We start from the raw sequence: 21,782 nt of genomic DNA, 5'->3' as shown, positions 1-21,782 counted from the left end.
TTATATGAAGAGGAACTATCTTTTTGTAAAGGTGTAACACATATTTACCGTCTCTGTACAATGAGGTTGATGTTTCTCAGCGCTACATATTGCAACTCAGGCTCTGCAGAGAGGAGAGTGACAAGAGGAGGGGCCAGCTTCTTCAGCAGGGTTCCATAATAGTCCAGGTCTTTAGGCAACATCTCCATGAATTTCATCAAGACTTTTACAGCAGACAACACCACAGCAGAGTTTGCATGGGATAGCCGTGGTGTGACACGCTCACAGATGCTGGTAAATGTCAAAATATTAGATGACGATGGGAAGAGTGGATTAAAAAAATTTGGTTCAGTGCTGCTCTTACCTTTGAGACTCGCGGTCATCTCGAGGTGTGTAATTAGCCAGACAGTCAAGAATAAAGATCTGACCCCACTCTGTGCACTCATTTAAAGCAGTCAGTAACTTGTTGATGGTCTGAGGATTCAGGTCCAATAGATTGCTGTTGGGATGAGACTCTGCAATCTCTGACAGCGCTGCCACTGCATTTGCAACCACCTAAACATGGAAAGTAGAAGCCAGCTGTTGTATTAATGTGCCTGAGAGGTGGAGAGCCCGAGCTCTGACTAGCATGTTGCCCACTAAGAGTCGTACCATGGGATTAGAATCCGAGATTAGGTCTTTGAGGGTATCCAGGAAGCCCTGATCCTCCACCAGCTGTGCGTTGATATCATGGAGTTTTGCTACACACACAGCTGCAGTTTTCCTCACATAGGGGTCCTCGTCCTTTAAACACTTTCTCAGGGGCTCACACAAGTATTCTGTGATCTTGTCCACACGGATGCAGCCCATGGTACGAACAGCCAGGGCTCGAATCAAAGGATTAGGGTCTTCACAATCCTAGAAAGATTGATTCAAGCTATTATTTAAGACATTAAATGTTGATTTGATGATGTTGTTCTTACAAACCATAATTTAAATTCTATGTTAACTGATGTGTAAGATTAATACTGACTAATACACATTTTACACACTCTTAGTGTCCAAAAGGGATCCGCTCAAGAAAGTGTCATAAATCAGCAATCTTCTTTTTTTTCTTCCTTTCTACACTTGAACTCTATTAACAACTTCAGCTCTAATGATTGATATAAAGTTTGTATTAGTTTCTCATGTTTTTCTTTCATTTTGTAAGGTTTTTTTTGTCAAAAATAACTTTGGATTGGAATAGTTGAGTTTGTGTAACTACACACTTGAAAAGGTCAATAATTAATTACAACATTGAGTTTGATACAGTAGACAAACATATTTTTACAGTGCCTAAAAAGCTACAATGAGAAAAAAAACAACCAGGACTTTAGTTTATTGAGTTCGTGCAAGTCTTTCATATATAACTGCCACATTATATATACTGTAACTGCCCAGGATAAAAAGTTTTTTGCATTTCAGAGGTTTAATTGGAGTTTAACTCATTTATATACCATTTAAATGCCAGGATTACAGTCTGCTATAATAGTCAATGGGGTGTATTATTTATGTTGTATTCTATTCTAACAGCGATACAATAAATAAAAACAATGTGACACATAGGAACACATGTAATGCCTGCTTTCTGAAAAGGAACTCCTGTCACACAAATGGGGTATGTTGGGACTGACTAGGATGCATCATTACATAGAACAAAAATTACTTATGTACCTTGACAAAGGTATTTACAGCCATGATGGCCATGTCTGGCTGACTCTTGGCATAGTTCATTAGATAGAGGTAGACCAGTTTTTTCAGTTCCAGGTTGTCTGTTTGCATGCAGTTCACAACATCGGGAAAGAGGGCACTGGGGGGGGGGGGCAACAAAATGCTTGTTAGCAACCACAGACTCAACTTTTTCAGTGTGTAAGTTTTCAATCACCGTCCCCTTTGCTTACCTGACATCCTTGCCAACTGTCATGGATGCAATAACCTTTTTCACTGCCTCCTTCTTTTTCTCTTTTTTATCACTGTTCAGCTCAGCCTTCAACTCAAAGATCTCACCTGTATGCATAATAAATGATGCCAAGGAATGATTTGAATCATAAAACATTAGTATTGTAATATAGATGTCATTATTCAAAGACAGTTAATAAAGGTTTTATGAAGAAAGATTATCCTATCGGAAGAAAGGATTGTGTTGGGTCTTAACGTTTCACCGCACACATTATAAATGGATTACATAAAACATTAGACAAAACCCCAGGTTAAAGACTATATAAGCAGTGGCAGTGGTTTATATTAGAGTTTATATAGTCATACATTATATCTTTACACTTCTAATTTATTTTTAACATGCACACAGTTACATTCGGGCAGAAGGCGGCGCACACCCTGGACAAGTTGCCATTTCATGGCAGGGCCAACACAGATAGACAGACAACATTCACACTCACATTCACACACTAGGGCCAATTTAGTGTTGCCAATCAACCTATCCCCAGGTGCATGTCTTTGGCGGTGGGAGGAAGCTGGAGTACCCGGAGGGAACCCACAAAGTCACAGGGAGAACAGATATTATGTACAATTGACCAATAAATGGTAAAACCCAAATAATTTAGTCAACTTGTTTAAGTCGGGGTTCACGTTAATCAATTCATGGTAGAAGAATTGAAGAGCCTGAAATGTGGGTGTCAAGGACATACGTGGAAGGAGATTTTTACAACAACCTTCTACAGCTTAGTGATACATCAGATTGTAGGTGTTTTTGGGGCTTTTGTTTACCCTTGGCGTTGATAATGTTTGTTGCATTTTTGTTTATTGTAAAATATGTGAATGGAGAGGTGATGTGACATTCAAATGTTGTCAATATTAAGTGTTTTATCTTTGATAGTTTAATATTGTAGATCCCACATTCTTTATTTTCATGTATATTCTGGGTGTCTCATTCAGTAAAAAACATCAAAATTCCATTCCATTTCTAAAGGCGGTCTGTCATAAAGTTTTTTAGCATTCAATAAGACATTATTGTAAGGTTTTGTACTAGTGTTCCTAAAAATAATACCGGCCCCCGGACAAAATTTTTTTCTGTAAATTTGGCCCCCCGAGTCAAAATAATTGCCCAGGCCTGCTGTATGTATTAATATAAATAAAAATATAGGAGGTTTCACCAGATGTCTTGATTAGCACTTTATTTATGCTGCACTTCTGTCATCTTAAACCTGTACTGAACTTACCTCTATTTCTGAACATTAAATATGGCTTATGTCTGTCTTTTACAGATCTTCTTATTGTTATATTTTATTACTTGTAAATATTGTGCTATGCTCTGAATGCATATTTCGTTATACTATGTGCAAATGGGAATTGAATGGCAAATACTTTTGAATCTTTAGGGTTCTCCATCTTAAAATGGATCTATCCATCAATCCATTTTAGCCTATTCCAACTGCACTTGGGCGGAAGGCGAGGTGCACCCTGGACAAGTCGCCACCTCATTGCAGTAAAATGGAACATTCAAGCGTTATCAATGTAACATAATACAATTATAATCATATATTATAATTATTTTCTATTAAGTAACTGCTAAGAGACTACTGTTTTGTGTGGGTATCAAATATTGTAGCTTTTTCCTGCCATTACGTAATTTGTAATACAATTGTCTAATAAATAGACTAAATAAATGTTATCCAAATATTTAAAGACACATCTTAATATTTTGTTTATTTTTAGTGTTAAGATTTCAAAAATAGCTATGGTCCACAGGTCACCCGCGCATCATCAATTGGACACCTTTACCTAATATGCCTTTGAGAGTTTGTAGTGCAAAACATGTATATTAAATGACAAAAATACCAAAATATAGCATTATTTAGCGTAAAGATAGTATTCACGTTAAAGACTCCTTCAATGCACAAATACATTTCCGCTTTTCTTTGATTCATACGCACACACAGTTGCATGTGGTGCACGTCTCCCCAGAACACGAAAAGTGTTGGCACTCAACGGAAAAGGGCCCTAAGACTCTGTTTAACACTATGGCTAGCCGTTAGTTCTGCTCGTGGAACTCCAAAGAGATGAGCAAAAAATAGACAAAGGAAAATATTTTTAATGCCAGCAAGCGGGGTTGGTCGGCTTTAAAATGGAGCTCTGTGCCCATACACAATGATGTAGGCTGCTTTACAGGACTTCAAGATGAGCCAATGTTCTGGGGATATTTACCATATTAAAGCAGAGTGGAATGCATAGAGTGTCTCATTGCCTGTTCACTTTGTTCTGTTCAAGGACAAAAGTACACCCTGTGTTTTTATTTTTTGCAAATACAGACACAAAATATCTTATTTGGTTTCCATGATGGGAAGAGGTGACAGGTATGTGAAAGCAGACATGGTTAACTTACAGTTTTGTTGGAGTGAAGCCCCAGCAAATCGGCTTGGGAGGGAATAAACAAAAGCACTAAAGAGTGGGACCATTGAGAGAAAATGCGCCAGACTTTGTAGAGCTTGGTCTCCTCTCCAGCGGTAGTATTACAAATTTTTGCCCTTTTCCATTTGTAGAATAACTTCAATTTTAGTCTCTTTGCCTTATTCAAACAATCAATTAAAACAGAGAAACCTGGGAGAATGTTGCCCTTTAAAAGGGGATATCTAACACTGCTGTTGCTGTCCTGCCGCCGCAGGCTGTGAATTTGCTTGATTTGATATGAAGTGGAGCTTACTTTTTAAATGTTAATATAGCTGGCGATCCCCTTCATTTAATCATGGCAGTCAAAATCGTGATTGTGATTAAAATCTGATCACCTGTGCAGCCCTGGGCATTCTGTGAACTCTAAATAAAGATTGTTCCACAAAAGTAAACCACCACAGTCTATGTCCACTTATTTCCTACGCTCAAGCAGCAGAAAAACAATGCTGTATTAAGCCAGTACTTCTCCAATATTTTCTGTTGCGCCGCCCCCCCAAGGAAGAAGAAAGTATTTTCTGTCTAAGGTACACTTATTAATAATGAAAAAGTATATCTATCTGCGATTAATCGCGATAAATTTTGAGTCAACTATGAACAAAATGTGATTAATCGCGATTAAATATTTTAATCATTTGACAACCCCAATATATATTCATATATGTTATAGTGTCTTCAAAGTGTGTTGTTTTTTTTAACCAAAATAGGGACTTTGTCGAGGCTAAAAACCAATTATTCATGTTTCCATTGATTCTTAAGGGGAACTCTGCTTCAGTATACATACTTTTGGAATGACGAACCATGTTAAAGAACCAATTAAGTTCATAAATCAAGGTTCCTTTGTACATTAAACTGTCTTCCATGTTTGCATTTCACTAAAATAGGGACTTTTGTCGAGGCTAGAACCAATATTTCATGTTTAAATTTGTTCTTATGGGGACCTCAGTTTCACTATATGAACTTTTCGGTTTACAAACAATGTTCAAGAACCACTTACATACGTAAATCGAGGTTCCGCCGTATCTATGCATGCTATTCTCTCACTTTAGCGCTTATCTTGTCAGTGCTGCACTTTAATGTTATAACTTCATTCCCCGCCAGCATTATACACTTTAAAATGAATAATTGATATTCATAAATTGATTCAGAACGTTTACATCTGCATCGCGATGCATCTAAGGATCTAAGTATAGCTTTTTTCAACCCCTGGCTGAATAATTTAAAAGTTACAAATCAATAAAAAATATATTCCGACCTTTCTTGGTGGTGGTGAAATATTTGGAGTCTGTCATCTTGGATCCAAATTGTCGATTCTCCTAAAAAAGAAAAGAAATGAAAAGGATGAAGCCTAAATATTTTCCAGTGAGGAAACTTGGCAGCTTGACAAAAGCAACAGGGAAAACTAAAAGTGCCATCACATGTAAATTAAAGGACGTCCTGCATTCTTCTAGCACACTTGAGCACGTGTTTGTTTTCAAAATGAGAAAACAATGTATTTTGCTGACGACAATATTTCTAATCTTCTAAGTCAGCAACTAAATGACCAACAATCATTCTAGAACTGAACTGACTTTAAATAACATCCTCTTGATGGTTATTTGTTCATTCAGTAAGTCAATATTGAGTCATTACTGTTTATATCACTGTTTGTGTTAGACAGAAATTCTCAACATGGTGCAAGTTTAAGTTGGCAATAGGTATTCAAACCATGTTTGAAATTTACTTTGTGGGTAAATTGCAAATTTGCTTGATTACCCAAAGGATCAAGAAATATAGAAATATATACATAATGGTCTATTTATATTAGAGGTGGGGGAAATATTCGATTTTTAGATGCATCGCAGTCCCAACATAAAAAGATTATAAAATCGATTAGTAAACATCAATAATTGATAACTGGTTTTTTGGGGTTTTTTTTAAACTGTAAATAAAGTAATGCAGACAGTTCTAAAATTTGGCTGACTGCAGCAAACCACCTCATCGAAAGAGCCGACCAACTCCTTTATTACAGGGCACTTATATTCCAATTTTGCACACATTTCCATGAATTGAATAAATGTGATAGGAATTTCTTACTACAAATGCACTGTTTTAAAAGTTGCAAGTGATAAACAGTTGTTTAGAGAAAAAAAGAGAAATTTAAAACTACATCAATATACATATATTAAAGACGCATCAATCGATTTTTTTATCAAATCGTAGCTCCTGAATCATAATCGAATTGTGAGGTGGCCAGAGACTCCCACCTCTATATACAGTATGTACGCTAAAAACAGTACTAAAAGTAAAGGTTTCAATCTTTGGGCACCTTACAATTATTTTCCGATTTTTTGGGCTGACGATTTGGTTCAGAATAAATTCAACACCATTCTCATAAAATATTATTTGGTATATAAATTATGATGAAACCTTTTCAAAAACAGGTCATAAGTTACAAAAGCGCCTCTTGGTTGCTGACATACAATTTAAATGTGCAGTGTTGGCCAAAAAATATATATATATTTACAAAAATCATAGTATGTCAATCAAACTAATAAAAGAAAAGAAAATAGGGAAACCTCAACCCAACCCTAGCACCTGGAGTGGACCCACAAGTACTATACTAAAACAATTAAGGAACACCAAAACTTAATAAAAGCAACAGTATCAATAATATTTATTGTTTTCAATAAAAAAATCGACTCTTAAAAAAATAAATAAATATATGTATACACACACACACACATATATATATATATATATATATATATATATATATATATATATATATATATATATATATATATATATATATATATATATATATATATATATATATATATATATATATATATATATATATATATATATATATATATATATATACTTATACATATATATTTGATGTGAAGCAGAGCCTATTTTTTAAATGTTAATATAGCCGACGATCTCCTTCATTTAATCATGGCAGCCAAAATCGTGATTGTGATTAAAATCTTATCACCTGTGCAGCCCTGGGCATTCTGTGAACTCATTCTGTGAACCCCAAGAATGACAAACACATTTTGGGGGAACATCCGCACCGTAACACAACAGAACAAATACCCAGAACCCATTGCAGCACTAACTCTTCCGGGACGCTACAATATACACCCCCCACAACCTCCTACCGCCCAATTTCAACCCCACCCCCCTCAACCTCCTCATGCTCTTTCAGTGATTGCCTGTCCCAAATTCCAAGCTGCTGTTTTGAGGCATGTTTAAAAAAATTATGCACTTTGTGACTTCAATGATAAATATGGTTGTGCAATTTTTTTCCAGAACTTGAGTTGATTTACTTTGGAAAACCTTGTTACATTGTTTAATGCATCCAGCGGAGCATCACAACAAAATTAGGAATAATAATGTGTTATTTCCACGACTGTATATATCGGCATCGGTTGACGTCGGAATCGGTAATCAAGAGTTGGACAAAATCGGAATATCGGGAAAAAAAGCCATTATCGGACATCTTTAGTTGGCAAGTATGGAATAGTGACGCAAACCGCTCAGAGGGAGATGTTTTTTAGCAGTGGTTCTTAAATGGGGGTACGCATACCCCTGGGGGTACTTGAGGGTATGCCAAGGGGTACGTGAGATGTTTTAAAAATATTCTAAATATAGCAACAATTCAAAAATACTTTATAAATATATTTATTGAATAATACTTCAACAAAATATGAATGTAAGTTCATAAAATGTGAAAAGAAATGCAACAATGAAATATTCAGTGTTGATGTTGTAAGCATTTCACCAATCTCGCGCACTTTGCAAACTATACGTTATTTCCATTGTGCGCAAACCATTTGCATATCGCAAGACGAGATTTAAGACGAGATTTTGTGGATGGTTTAGTCAGTAACCCTACATTATTATATTTTATAAGTAGTAAACCAAGTTGTGGTAATAGTTTAGTCAGTAGTTTAGTCGTGGATGTACACTGTATAGTGGTTAGGGTTGGACTGATTTGAGGGCAATTCTCAGTTATATTGTCCCAACTACAAATGAATAGATTTACATAAGTATTTAATAAATTATTTTGACACCAAAAACATGTGTTTGCAAAATGTGCACCACACATTATTCAAATATATAGCTGGAAGCAATTTGCAAAAAGATTGCACATTATACAAATTTGCAAAACATTGGTATTGTGCCTACAACAGTGACAGCTAGATTTATTGTGGACATGTTCCATAAATATTGATGTTAAAGATTTCTTTTTTTTTGAAGAAATGTTTAGAATTAATTTCATGAATCCAGATGGATCTCTATTACAATCCCCAAAGAGGGCACTTTAAGTTGAGGATTACTTCTGCGTGTGGAAATCTTTATTTAGAATTGAATCACTTGTTTATTTTTCAACAACTTTTTAATTATTTTCCTATCTTTTTTTCCAAATAGTTCAAGAAAGACCACTACAAATTAGCAATATTTTGCACTGTTATACAATTTAATAAATCAGAAACTGATGACATAGTGCTGTATTTTACTTCTTTATCTGTTTTTTTCAACCAAAAATGCTTTGCTCTGATTAGGGGGTACTTGAATTAAAAAAATGTTCACAGGGGGTACATCACTGAAAAAAGGTTCAGAACCACTGTTGTAGAGGACGTTAAAGGCAGTGCAGTCACGGCAGCCCCTAATAATGTCGGCCGGGTGAAAATTGGGACAAATTTGGGAAAATTGTTGCGCCGGTAGATTGTCGAGAGGTGCACTAAAATTCAGGAGTCTCCGGGAAAAATTGTGAGGGTTGGCTTTCCCGCCCTAAAAGCCATCCATAGAAGGTGAATTCATTACAAAGTGCATGTTAGAGTTTTTTAAGAAATCTTTTCTTGTGGCCCAGCCTCACCCAGTTTCTGCATCCAGTGGCCCCCAGGTAAATTGAGTTTGAGATTCTGGTTTAATGCATCCAGCGAGGAATCACAGCAAAATTAGGCATATTAATGTGTTAATTCCACGACTGTATACAGGGATGGGAATGAAGATTTACAAAATCAGCTGAAAATTTTTAAATCCTAAAACCTTCCGCAAAGCGGCTGCACACTAGTGCACCTCGCCTGCTAAGGGGGTCTGGGGGCAAACTCCCCCAGAAAAATGTTGACATCTATGTTAGCTTAGGATGCATTTCCTGCTATTTTGAGTCAAAATCTAACAATATTCTCTTGACCAAAATTCCACATTTATTAGCAAATATTTTCATAAAAATGTATTATGTGATGAAATGTAAGTATACAAGTTTACACAACCAATATAAACAGAATACGAATTCAGAAACGCTCACAATAATTGAGGATCAGGGACTAGATATTGTCTGCAAACGATGCATGCAGACGCCTATCACGGGCAATGTCGTAGGTTGATGTTGTCAGCTGATAGTAGAGCTAGCCAATCTGGTGCCTTCACACATTGGCATTATATTTCCCGCGGGAATTCTCTGCGTTGTACTGATAACTAGGTCAACGCAGAGACAAAAAAACACGAGTACCTAACCGCCTCCTATAATTTTCTCCACGGATTTAAACAATTCACTTAAAATACCCTGGCGGCGCCAAAATCGGCGGAATTCCCATCCCTGTGTATATCGGTATCGGTTGATATCGGAATCGGTAATTAAGAGTTGGACAATATCGGACATCTTTAGTTGGCAAATATGGAATAGTAAGGCAAACCGCTCAGAGGGAGATGTTTTATAGCTTATATTTTTTGATTATGATCAGCTGTATCCGTGACAATTAGCGTCATGGGTAAATTATTTAATAATATGACACTAAAACGTTGTTTGTCTATCTGTGTTGACCCTGAAATGAGGTGGCGACTTGTCCAGGGTGGACCCCCGACTTCCGCCAGAATGTAGCTGAGATAGGCTCCAGCATCCCCCGCGACCCCGAAAGGGACAAGCGGTAAAAAAAAATGGATGGATGTTATTAACTGTATTCATCCTCAGCGAGCATTCGTACTGTACTCAAGTTGGCCACACACGATACTGATAAGGTCGTAAGCTAACCACGCTTAGCTGCGGAAATTAAGCAGACAACACCTCCAACTGCCATTAAGAATATTATTTGTACATTTAAATTGTTTACGAACCAGCTCGGTGTGTCGCTGACTTAAACTGACAGGTGATTAATGTCAGCCTAATAATGGAAGTGATATGTTCGCTAGCATCACACTGCCGTGTTAGCATAGCAGCTTGCCCTAAACGAGACTAAAATAAAACGACGTATTTAACTGAGAAGTTTGTCCAACTTCTGCTGTGTGTTGGTTGTTTGCATCTAGGCATTACTTACGCATAGTTGGTTGGCCCATTCCTGCATGTTTGCAGTCGGACGGAGGGCAGCTAAGTGCTAACGTTAGCTGCTGTCAGTGTCAGCTAGCTACTTCTTCTCCAGCGAGCTCCGCTCAGACATGACCTTCTGAGCAAGGGCTTAAGGAAGCCTTCGCCCGGGATGGTTAAACTCTTAATCTGTCGGCCTATTTTAAAATGTACACAGCGAATTAACGCGCACTTTGGATTTAGTATTCGGGGAGACTTCTTACCTTGACAGCCGTAGTTGAATGAACTGTGTGTAATGAGGATTAAGCTCCTCCCACTTGCTTCACTTCCGTCTTTGCTTCTTTTTTTTAACTTACTTTGCATAAAAATGTTTAATATTTTTTATTATTAGTATTTATTCATATTTGATACTCGATCTGTATTTGCTTTTGTTTTTCTTTCCTTGATGTTGAAAGTGCCTTGACTTTTTTCTGAATTATAAATATACTGCGATGAGGTGGCGACTTGTCCAGGGTGTACCCTGCCTTCCGCCCGATTGTAGCTGAGATAGGCGCCAGCGTCCCCCGCGAACCCGAAAGGAAATAAGCGGTTGAAAATGGATGGATAAATATATATGTATCTGAATATTTGTTGTTCAATAAAATAATTTACGAAAATAAATACATAAAAAATATGTGCATGAGGGATAATGGTACTATAGAAATGTTTGTCAAAAGTATTATCAAGCACTTAAGATGTGACTTTAAGGTTTTACTACTTAAGTATAAAATACTACACGGTCTATCCATCCATCCACTTTGGACTGGACTCTCGCGGCTGTGTTGGATCCACTATGGATTGAACTTTCACAGTATCATGTTAGACCCGCTTGACATCCATTGCTTTCGGTCCCCTAGGGGAGGTGGGGGGTTGCCCACATATGCGGTCCTCTCCACGGTTCTCATCGTCATCATTGTCACCAACGTCCCACTGGGGGTGAGATCTCCTTGCCCCTATGTGGGCCTACCAAGGATGTCGTAGTGGTTTGTGTTGTGGTTTGTGCAGCCCTTTAAGACACTAGTGATTTTGGGCTATATAAGGCAACATTGGTTGATTGATTGATTGATTGATATTATGGTCCAAGCAAAATGAATTCTACATAAATGTCGATTTATGGAAGTAAAACCGACATTTTCTAATTGGCTTAATACTTTAAAATCATCAATCAATGTTTATTTATATAGCCTTAAATGACAAGTGTCTCAAAGGGCTGCACAAACCACAACGACATCCTCGGTAGAGCCTGCATAAGGGCAAGGAAAAACTCACATCCAATGGGACGTCGGTGACAGTGACAATGATGACTATGAGAAACCTTGGAGAGGACCACATATGTGGGCAACCTCCCACCTCCCCTAGGGGACCGAAAGCAATGGATGTCAAGCGGGTCTAACTTGATATTGTGAAAGTCCAATCCATAGCGGATCTAACATAATGGTGAGAGTCCAGTCCAAAGTGGATCCAATATATTAGCAAGAGTCCCGTCCATAGTGGAGCCAGCAGGAAACCATCCCAAGCGGCGGCGGATCAGCAGCGCAGAGATGTCCCCAAACGATACACAGGCGAGCGGTCCATCCTGGGTCCCTACTCTGGATGAGCGGTCCATCCTGGGTACTAACTCTGGACAGCCGGTACTTCATCCATAGCCACCGGACATGTAACATTCCTTTAAAGAAATAAAATAAAATACTACTTTTAGATAACAACTAACATTATAAAATACACTGCTCAAAAAAATTAAAGGAACAGTTTTTTTTATCAGGGGATAGCATGAATTCAATTGCACTTTTCTGATAAGGTTGTGGTCAGGTACGTGGCAGATGGGGTTGTTAATCAGTTTCAGCTGCATTGGTGTCGATGGAATTAACAACAGGCGCACTAGAAGGGCAACAACGAGATGGCACCCAAAACAGTACTGGTTTTGCAGGTGGAGGCCATTTCAAGTGTTCCCCCCCCCCATCTTTTTTAACTGTTCCTCAGACTTTACAGGAGCTCACTGATGCCCTTAGACAGATCTGGGAGGACATCCCACAAGACACCATCCGTCGTCTCATTAGGAGCATGCCGCGATGTTGTCAAGCATGCATACGAGCACGTGGGGGCCACACAAGATATTGAAAATAATTTTGAGTTGCAGAAATTGAATTTAGGCAAAATGGACGAGCCTGCCACGTAATTTTTTTACTTTGATTTTTGGGGTGTCTATATACTGAGCCCTATGTAGGCTGAAAACTTGTATTTCCATCAAAAGATCTGGCATCCTTTTGTTCCTAAGACATCAAACTGTCCATATCAGTATAGATATCCAACATTGTTTTTTTTCACAATTGAAATCTGATGTGTTTTCAAAGTGTTCCTTTATTTTTTTTGAGCAGTGTATTATTTAAAACATTACAATAGAATTTACTACAAACAATTACAGTAGTTTCATGAACAAATGTAATACTGATTTACAGCATTTACCTTGGAGAGTTTGACTTCCACAGTATCTCCTTCCAGCTACTGTACTTCTCTGTCAAACACACCATCAGCAGCTTCTCCATATTTTTATGGATAAATGTCCGCAGTTTTTATATTATTAAAACGTTCTTGACTGGCATTAGACTCATTCTGCTTCAGTGTGGAGCAGCACACGGCTGTACTCCGGCGGACAAGTCGCCACCTCATCGGAGGGCTTATAGACATAGACAGACATTCACACTGGAGACCGTTTATAGTGCAGCCAATCAACCCACGCAGTCATGGGGAGAACATGCAAACACCTCACACAGAAAGACCCCAAGCCCAGGAATCGAACCTAGGACCTTTTTGCTGTGAGGCAAGAGCGCTATCCACTGATCCGACATGCTGCCTCAATGTAGCAATGTGAACAACAAAAATCATATTTGTGATAATCAACGCAGAAGAACACTGAACAAATATTGATCACATCATATTTATATCGATCCAACACTGATACTACCTTTTGTATCAATACAATCAATAACTATATTGCTCTGCCCTAGCTTTTAAAGTGTGCCACAATAAGTCACCCATCAGAGAAGATATCACGCTTAGTTCCCTGCCTAGCGCCGGAAAAAAAAAAAGAATTCCTGGAGTATGTTTAGTGGAATATTCCATGTAGTTATAGCTATACAGGTTTAAAACATGTGTAATGAGCTTTGTGCTCGGGGTTTGTTGGTGACAGGAAGGATCAGGCCTCAGGGTCAGAGTCAATAATTATTTTAATTTTTTTGTGTCTGATTTGGATTGTCTCTCGTTCGCTCTTTCCCTCGGCGTCTCTCCTCGCTTGCTCGCCCTCCCCTCATGGCCTCGGGCGCTGCTAATAAAGGAGACAGGTGATGAGATAACCCGTTCCAGCTGGGCAATCCACTCACCTCTCAGCTGCTTCATAGCCTGCTCCTGCACACACCCTGCCCGCAGGAGACGCGCGGGCCACGCCCCTTCCACATAGGGTGACCAGGTGTCCGGATTCAGGCCGGACAACCCGGATTTTTAATGCCCTGTCCGGCGTCCGGCGCAGCATCAAGCCGGACACGTATTTGTCCTCCTTTTTCAGCCACTATGCTTGAAGAACGGTGTTTTTTCATCTTTGCTGGGCGGCAGCGTAATAGCAAATTATAGACCGTAAAAAAATGCCCCCGACGCAGTAACATATCAAATGATTGGCTAAGAGCGGTGTCGGATACAAATCTGCTTATCATTGGTTCAAAAAGGCCATGTGCTGCTGCGGCATGACATTGACAAAAAGTTAGCATCGTGCCAAAACGCAAGACCTCGTTTAATTCTGAATGGATAAAAGAGCACCAATTTATAACGAAAAGCAGTCGAGACTCATACCATGGCTTCTGCACACTTTGTCGATGTGATGTGGACGTAAGTACTCAGGGGAAAGCTGCAATTGAACGGCATGCGGGTACGGTTAAACATACAAGTAATAAAGGTGCGGCAGGTACCTCTTCAATGAGGAAATTTTTTTGTAAAGTTTCATGATGACAGAGGGGCTGTTGATCCTGAGCTGCTACAGAGGGTGAATGTGGAGTTTGCTTAAAGACAGGTCTGCTGTGCACACACACAGACACTGAAGACAATTAAGTCCCCAAAAGACTGAAGCACTTTAGAGATGCTATGCTTTTTGAACAGTTGAATGTTTTCTTGTTTGTTACAATCTCCTTTGTTGTTTATATAAAAGGTTATTCAGGCTTTTTTAAAATGCATTTTTTTCTTTCTTATATATGTTACTTGTTAGGCTTCACGGTGGCAGAGGGGTTAGTGCGTCTGCCTCACAATACGAAGGTCCTGTAGTCCTGGGTTCAAATCCAGGCTCGGGATCTTTCTGTGTGGAGTTTGCATGTTCTCCCCGTGAATGCGTGGGTTCCCTCCGGGTACTCCGGCTTCCTCCCACTTCCAAAGACATGCACCTGGGGATAGGTTGATTGGCAACACTAAATTGGCCCTAGTGTGTGAATGTGAGTGTGAATGTTGTCTGTCTATCTGTGTTGGCCCTGCGATGAGGTGGCAACTTGTCCAGGGTGTACACCGCCTTCCTTGTAGCTGAGATAGGCGCCAGCGCCCCCCGCGACCCCTAAAGGGAATAAGCGGTAGAAAATGGATGGATGGATGTTACTTGTTAATTGTTGTTTACATTTAAGTCCACACATGCTTTGTGGCACTCTGCGCTTGAAAAGATTCATCTCAGTGGTCACTTTTTGAACACCACAATGTATTGAATAAAAACAAATACTGTAAAAAGAAGACTTGACTTTAATATTTTTTCCTATTTAGCCACACAAACATCATCTTTAAACCACTCAAAATTGTACTATAAATAAGAGTATACCAGAGTCCTATGTACACCATAGTAATGTATTGATATGCCGCATAATGTCCTCCTTTTTGGTGTCATGGAAATGGTCACCCTACTTCCACAACATGTTTTTCTTTACTTGAGTCAAGCTGTTGCAGCTCCCCTGACACATCGCATACGTTGAAAACACCTTTTTTAAAGGGTAAAAGTTCAGTAATACTTCAATCCATCCATCCATCCGTTTTCTTATTCTCTTCGGAGTCGCTGGGGGTGCTGGAGTCTATCTCAGCTACAATCGGGCGAAAAGCGGGGTACACCCAGGACAAGTCACCACCTCATCGCAGGGCCAGTAATACTTCAATTTAGAGTGATTTGAGATTAGAGCTGTCTCTCGGCTAATTGATATACTTAAAAAAAATTTGTTATGAGCATCCCCGCCATTAGTTGGCGTAGCAAACTCTGTAAGATCCAAACAAAACATTTAGTATTACTCACTAGTATAACCTCATAACTAGAGATGGACACAACTTTATTTTCCAACCATTAGAAGGAATAATGTGAGTGTGAAGGACAGTGCAGAGAGAACGTGAATTAGAAAATTAAATCATTAAAAAAAAAAACTTAGCTGCTTGGATACTGAAGCAGAATGAGTCTAACGCCAACCAAGAATGTTAAAATAATATCTAAACGGTGAACATGTATACATTAAGATATGGGAAAGCTGCTGATGGTGTGTTTGACAGAAAAGCAGTTGGAAGGAGATACCGTAGAAGTCCACTCTCCAAGGTAAATGCTGCACAATATTATTCCATTAACTATAGTTGTTTGTTTTACATTCTATGGCAGATCTGGGCAAAATACGGACAGCAGGCCACATGCTGCCCATTAAGATTTTCAATCCGGCCCGCTGTAAGTTCTACATCATTTTCTTAGAGCTTTTATAATCAAAACTGTAGCCGCCATTACAATGTGCAGTGCTGTTTTTAAACTACCGTAAGTCTTGAACTATAGAAACTAATTCAATGGTTGAAATCTGCACTTCTGAGTGTTATATGAGTTATTATAGTAATCTATGTCACAGCAGCTCAGGCGAAGAAAGCAGAGTGGGCGGGGTTTGTTTTCAGAGCAGCCAGCCCCAAAGGCATTTGTCAGGAACAGGTGCGGAAGAAAATTTTTATAACAAATTTCTGCATAAAATGGATAGTATATCATATTGTAGGTGTTCATTACCCTTTGCATTCATATTTTGCATTTCTGTTGTGTTTTGTTTGATTAGTGGAGCTATTGAGGAGCTTGTCTAAGAAGTAAAATATGTTCATATGTTGTTAATATTCAGTGTTTTATTGTTCATAGTTAATATTGTAAATCTCACTTTCTTTATTTTAATGTACATTCTGGGTGTCTCATTCAGTAAAAAACTGTAAAATTCCAATCCGTTTTTTTTTTGAGGTGGTCTGTCATAATTTTTTTAGAATTCCATCGGACATTATCACTTTTGGTATTAGTGTTCCTGAAAAAAAGGGACCCAAACACATACTGTACAGCAAATTTTTACCGCTAAATGTGTATATATCATGTTTACACACATACACGTTCTTTGCTCTGCTCTGTTCTTTGGTATTGTTTTACACAATATTTAGTGGCTAAAAGGTATTTTTTCTTTTTAAAAGGCATAGTACAGGTTAACATTCAGATTTTTTTCAGGGTGGGCGTAAGGTGGTTGTCAAACATCGATTCAATTCATTCAAATGTGCGATGTTGTCTTTCTATCTGTGTTGGCCATGTGATGAGGTGGCGACTTGTCCAGGGTGTATCCCCCGCGACCCCAAAAGGGACAAGCGGTACAAAATGGATGGATGTTGATTTGAGATACAAGTGTTTGTCTTAGGACCTCCATCACAGAACCAACTCAACTCGTAAATTGAGGTGCTACTGTACAGTAGTTCTTGAATGAGTCCTACAATTGACGAGGCCTAGCTGAGAAGGAGCTATTGAAGTTTAGGTCAAGTACACAACTCAATAACTGTTGAGTGCATTTCAGGTTCAAGGGGAGTGGTGTCTGACAACACACAAGTGCTACATACTCACATATAGATACTTATGTAATAGCATGGTGAGGGCTCTACACTGGTGGAATGTAATGATCACAGTGCTTATGCTGTGATGTAATATATATGATGTCATGTTAACTGGTCCGCACACATGAACAAGAAGACACCGCTGGCATGAACATTCCATTCAAACCCTGCAAAGACAAAAACGACAACATCGTTCTGTTCATTCTTAAACTTCAGAGAAAAGTATTTATTACAAGAACAACGCCACAGCATTTTCACCTGTGAAAGAAACAACAGCCACTGTGAAGTATTGCAGTTTTCTTTGTACATCAAAAGGTTCACAAGTTGTGCATTTAATAGACTGACTTTAGGCATCAGCGTTGAAGACAATTCGGAACATTCAGATTTTTGCTGGTTTTGGGGCAGAGAAAAGACCGTTAAGTCGCAGATTAGACTGAAAAGTTTACTCTCCTTGCTGACAGACTTTTATCTGTATTTAACCCATTTTAAAGACCTTTACAAGATAAAAAGAATGTATTCAGATTTGCAAGTCTACTAAACAACTAACAGTTTGAAAGTGGTATGATTTTTTGAAAAATAATTACAATTAAATAAAGGAAGCACAAAGATACATTGTTTTTCCTTCTTTTGTCCAGCATTCATTTACAGTACCAGTGAGACATCACTTTATAAATAAATAAATAGGACCATCTATCATTGCGCTCATTCAATATGTACACATGTATATATATGCACAGTCCTTGTAAACCCAGTTAAGTGGCCTGAAATGTCTCATTAATCCGATTTCATTACACAAATTATAGCTATTGTTGTTACTGCTGCTAATGTAACCATTTTGAAAGGCCCTGAGACCAACAATCCCCACCTGTTTTTCCACTTTCGAATGAACTGTCGCGGAAGCCTTTAAATGGCGTTACATGCCGGTATTTGTGCAGCTTTAAAAATCACTCCTTATCAATCTAAAAAGAGGCTTTTGATCAATTAGCAGCAGAACATTTTTTCCTGTGGACAGTCGGCCTGTTTTTGCACTTATGACCACATTTAGATTGTTAGGCATGAATTGTACATTGAATTCAAATAGGCCAACATTCTCTCATTCGGACAATGATTCATGATGGCCATGTAGTGGTTTTGTAACGAAAACATTCAAAACTTAAACCTGTGAGAATATTTTAAGGCAAAAGGGAATCGTCAAGGCATTTTTTGTTGTTGTTTTATCACCGATATTGCATAGCTAAGGCAGCCCAGGACGTCTTAAAACACCAGCTATGTACATTGCCATATTATATACACAATGCACCCACAATGCTCAGCGGGGGCACAAAAACATGTATTTAGTATATTTACACATTCACTCTAAGCTGTACATGTCCATCACACAGTTTGGTTGGAGGCAAATAAGCACATTTATGTCAGTGATAATAACAGCCTAATGACCATGAATGGTTTTACTGCATTTAACAAAAAACATGTGTGTATTGGAAATTGTATGCTGAGTCCAATCCAGACTTTAAATTGGAAGGGGGTGACTTGCAAGGCCAAAACAGACCACACGAGAGCGCCAAAGTTGTGTGTTCTGGACAGTTCTTTAAACCTTCTGGCACTTGACCACACCCCTTCATGGGGCACATGGTTGCTCTGCAAAGGTTAAAAATAATTGGCAAAAATGTTCCTTTGGTAATAAATATTTTGGCTTGAGTGCAAAATAAAAGCAATGTGACATGCAATACAGTCTTCTTTTTTTTTTTTTTACACAGTAGTCTCACATCCAAGCTTCAGTGTCTAAGCTCCCGGACTTAGCAGGGAAGGTGCGATCTTTGCAGCCCATGGCGGGAGAACAAGGTTGCGGACGGACCACATCGGTGATCAGGATGTTGCGAGGGCCACGGCGGGAGGTCTGAGGGGAGAGTGGCGGCGTGCGGCAGGGTGAGAACTGCGCGTCCCTGTAGCTGACAAGCGTAGGGATACGCGAGGGAGTGTTTGCCGGCCCGTTGTCGGCGCGAGGTCTCATCTTTGTCAGCTTGTGCTTTGAAATCAAACTGTCACTCTTCTTTAGCTCTTTTTTAGCGTGCGGCCCGTCTATAGACGTGTCGCCGTTGGCGAGGGGGGACGACGGCGGCGGGGATTCGGAGTGTGACTCGCTGAGGCTGAAGCACATGGAGGAGTTTTCGCTGGATGAATCCTGGAAGGAGCAGTCCTCGGGCGGAGGGACGGTTTTTTGGGTCGGAAGGCCATCGCTGTCATCGCTGTGTGCATCATACGGTAAGCTTAGATGGGGATTCTGTGGAGTTGTGTGCCAGCCAGCATCTGGTTGGCCCTCCGGAGGAGGACTGCCGTGGTCTCCATTCATAACTTGAAGAGCTTCCTGGTGGACAAGTCTTTTCGGGTCCTCCACGGATACGCTAGGAATGGCCGGGAGCTTCTTCAAACCAAACCCCCTCCAGTGTTCAGGCTCTCCTTGACCTACTGTGTGTGATCCCCCAAAGGTAAGTAGATTCAAGGGGTCTTCTAGAGGTCTTTTGGACTCCTTTAGGTTTGGCAGGGCACCTATCTTGGTGCCCGAGGAGGAAGAGGACGAGTTCGAGGAGGAATAAGCAGAATCTGTGATGTTGCAATCAGTGAGTGTTGGCACTGACTGAGTTCTAGGACAATGTAGGCCAATTCCTCTGCTTTGTCGGGTATTGGCTAAGTACTCGGCCTCCAAGCTGCGATACAGGTCTTGCTCTCTCTGAGGGTCCAGCGATGGAAGCATCTGGAGACCCAATCCTTCCCCTTCAGGCTGCTGATGGTCCAGGCCAGAACAGTTCCTACCGAGGCTTCGCCCGTTAGGCCGAGCGCCATGGGACAATCGGAGAGAGCGTGCGGGTTGATGGTGAGTATTCCGTGGTGAGGAATGAGGAGAACGGCGACCGCCTGAAGTAACCGGGGGAAGCAGTCTGCCTTTTCCTGTGGATGGTGAGCGAGGAGGTCTAGGCGTGTTTACTGTCTTTTTATTTGGGCTGTTTTGGACTCCTTTAAGGGGGGAGTTGGAGCACGAGGATGATTGTCTCTTGGAGAACACACTGCTGATTCTAGGGGAAGAGGGAGGAATCTGTTTGTTGCGAGAGTCCTCCCGTCTCTCTGTTGGTAGAGGTTCCCTGTGGCAGGGACCAGGCCCTGCTATGACTTCAGTGGACCGAGTATGCGCAGGCACCTTACCCTGGCTGTGAGAGCGGGGAGCATGGAACCTTCTGGGGCCTTCGTTTGCAAGGGATCGACCCCTCTCCGTGCGCGACCCCCGTATGCCGTCGGATGCTTGCGGCGGACTAGGTTTCAGTACCGATGTGAGCGCCGAACGCTCCCGAGACTGACTGCGGGCACGGGGCAACGCGGTACGAGGGGAGCTCTGGTTCCCGGGTCTCTCGATCACATGCTTGCCCTCCTTGCGATTGACAAGGAGGACGACTTCTTCACTGGAGCGGGGTAGCGTCCCACCGAGGGAGGCGCGTCCACTTCCTCCTCCCTTGGAGGAAGCTGTGGAAGAGTCACTGTCTGCTGACAGACGACGGGTCACCGGCAGCTTTGTCTCCCGATTCCTGAAACATGAGGAGGAGAGACAATCATTAAATGTCTAATATTCAAGGATTCAATAAACTTTATTTGTCCCACCCATGCACTTTGCACATAACAATCCCATTAGACATTCACTTCTCATATTTCTTGCATCACGTTCGGTCTGAGTCATCCTTCGAGGAACCAACACACTTGTGGGGAATAATAGCTTCTTTCATGCTACAGCATTTCCCACAGTACTGCAATCTATCTGTGGCGATGGACATATTATGTCACTGTCTAACTGGCATAATTGGCCATGATACACGTGCATGTAATTTTCAGACATTTTCATGTATTGTGGGAGAGAAAAAAAGGGAGACGAAATGTTTTTAAAAGCCAAACAAATATGTTTTGAAATTATGGTTGTCCCAATACCAATGTATGGTACCAGTACCAAAATGTATTTTGATACTTTTTGATTCTTTAAAAAATAAATAAACATTTTCGGCTTTATTTTAGCAAAACATATTTGACGCATTTGTAATATCTTTCTTATTCCCATAAAATAAAAAAAATGGGATTAAATAACATACTAAACATTCTTGCCAACTTCTCTTTTAGTAGTAAG

At 39.9% G+C, this 21,782-nt stretch overlaps 2 protein-coding genes across 6 annotated transcripts in view; both read right to left on the bottom strand.

Moving 5' to 3' along the window:
• Positions 1–11,027, bottom strand: part of ap1b1 (adaptor related protein complex 1 subunit beta 1) — a 42,556-nt gene extending 31,529 nt beyond the window's left edge. For 2 of the 5 annotated variants that reach the window (XM_061906592.1, XM_061906593.1), the window contains exons 1-7: positions 10,710–10,939; positions 5,657–5,717; positions 1,899–2,004; positions 1,672–1,807; positions 631–876; positions 344–534; positions 49–270 (exon numbers count right to left, since the gene is read on the bottom strand). In XM_061906592.1, coding sequence (XP_061762576.1) covers positions 49–270; positions 344–534; positions 631–876; positions 1,672–1,807; positions 1,899–2,004; positions 5,657–5,717; positions 10,710–10,736 — 989 coding nt within the window. In that variant the 5' untranslated portion in view covers positions 10,737–10,939. Of the gene's footprint in view, positions 1–48; positions 271–343; positions 535–630; positions 877–1,671; positions 1,808–1,898; positions 2,005–5,656; positions 5,718–10,709; positions 10,940–10,959 lie in introns of those variants that run through there. The other 3 variants (XM_061906594.1, XM_061906595.1, XM_061906596.1) reach the window with 3 other exon arrangements.
• Positions 11,028–17,813: 6,786 nt separating this feature from the next.
• Positions 17,814–21,782, bottom strand: part of gas2l1 (growth arrest-specific 2 like 1) — a 71,325-nt gene continuing 67,356 nt past the window's right edge. Inside the window, exon 6 of the mRNA XM_061906591.1 lies at positions 17,814–21,195. Coding sequence (XP_061762575.1) covers positions 19,383–21,195 — 1,813 coding nt within the window. The 3' untranslated portion in view covers positions 17,814–19,382. The remainder of the gene's footprint in view (positions 21,196–21,782) is intronic.

Source organism: Nerophis ophidion, linkage group LG07 (genome assembly GCF_033978795.1).
Source record: "Nerophis ophidion isolate RoL-2023_Sa linkage group LG07, RoL_Noph_v1.0, whole genome shotgun sequence".
Classification (NCBI taxonomy): Eukaryota; Metazoa; Chordata; class Actinopteri; order Syngnathiformes; family Syngnathidae; genus Nerophis; species Nerophis ophidion.
The sequence above is the reverse complement of the archived record's forward strand: the minus strand, read 5'-3'. Positions and strand labels throughout refer to the sequence as shown.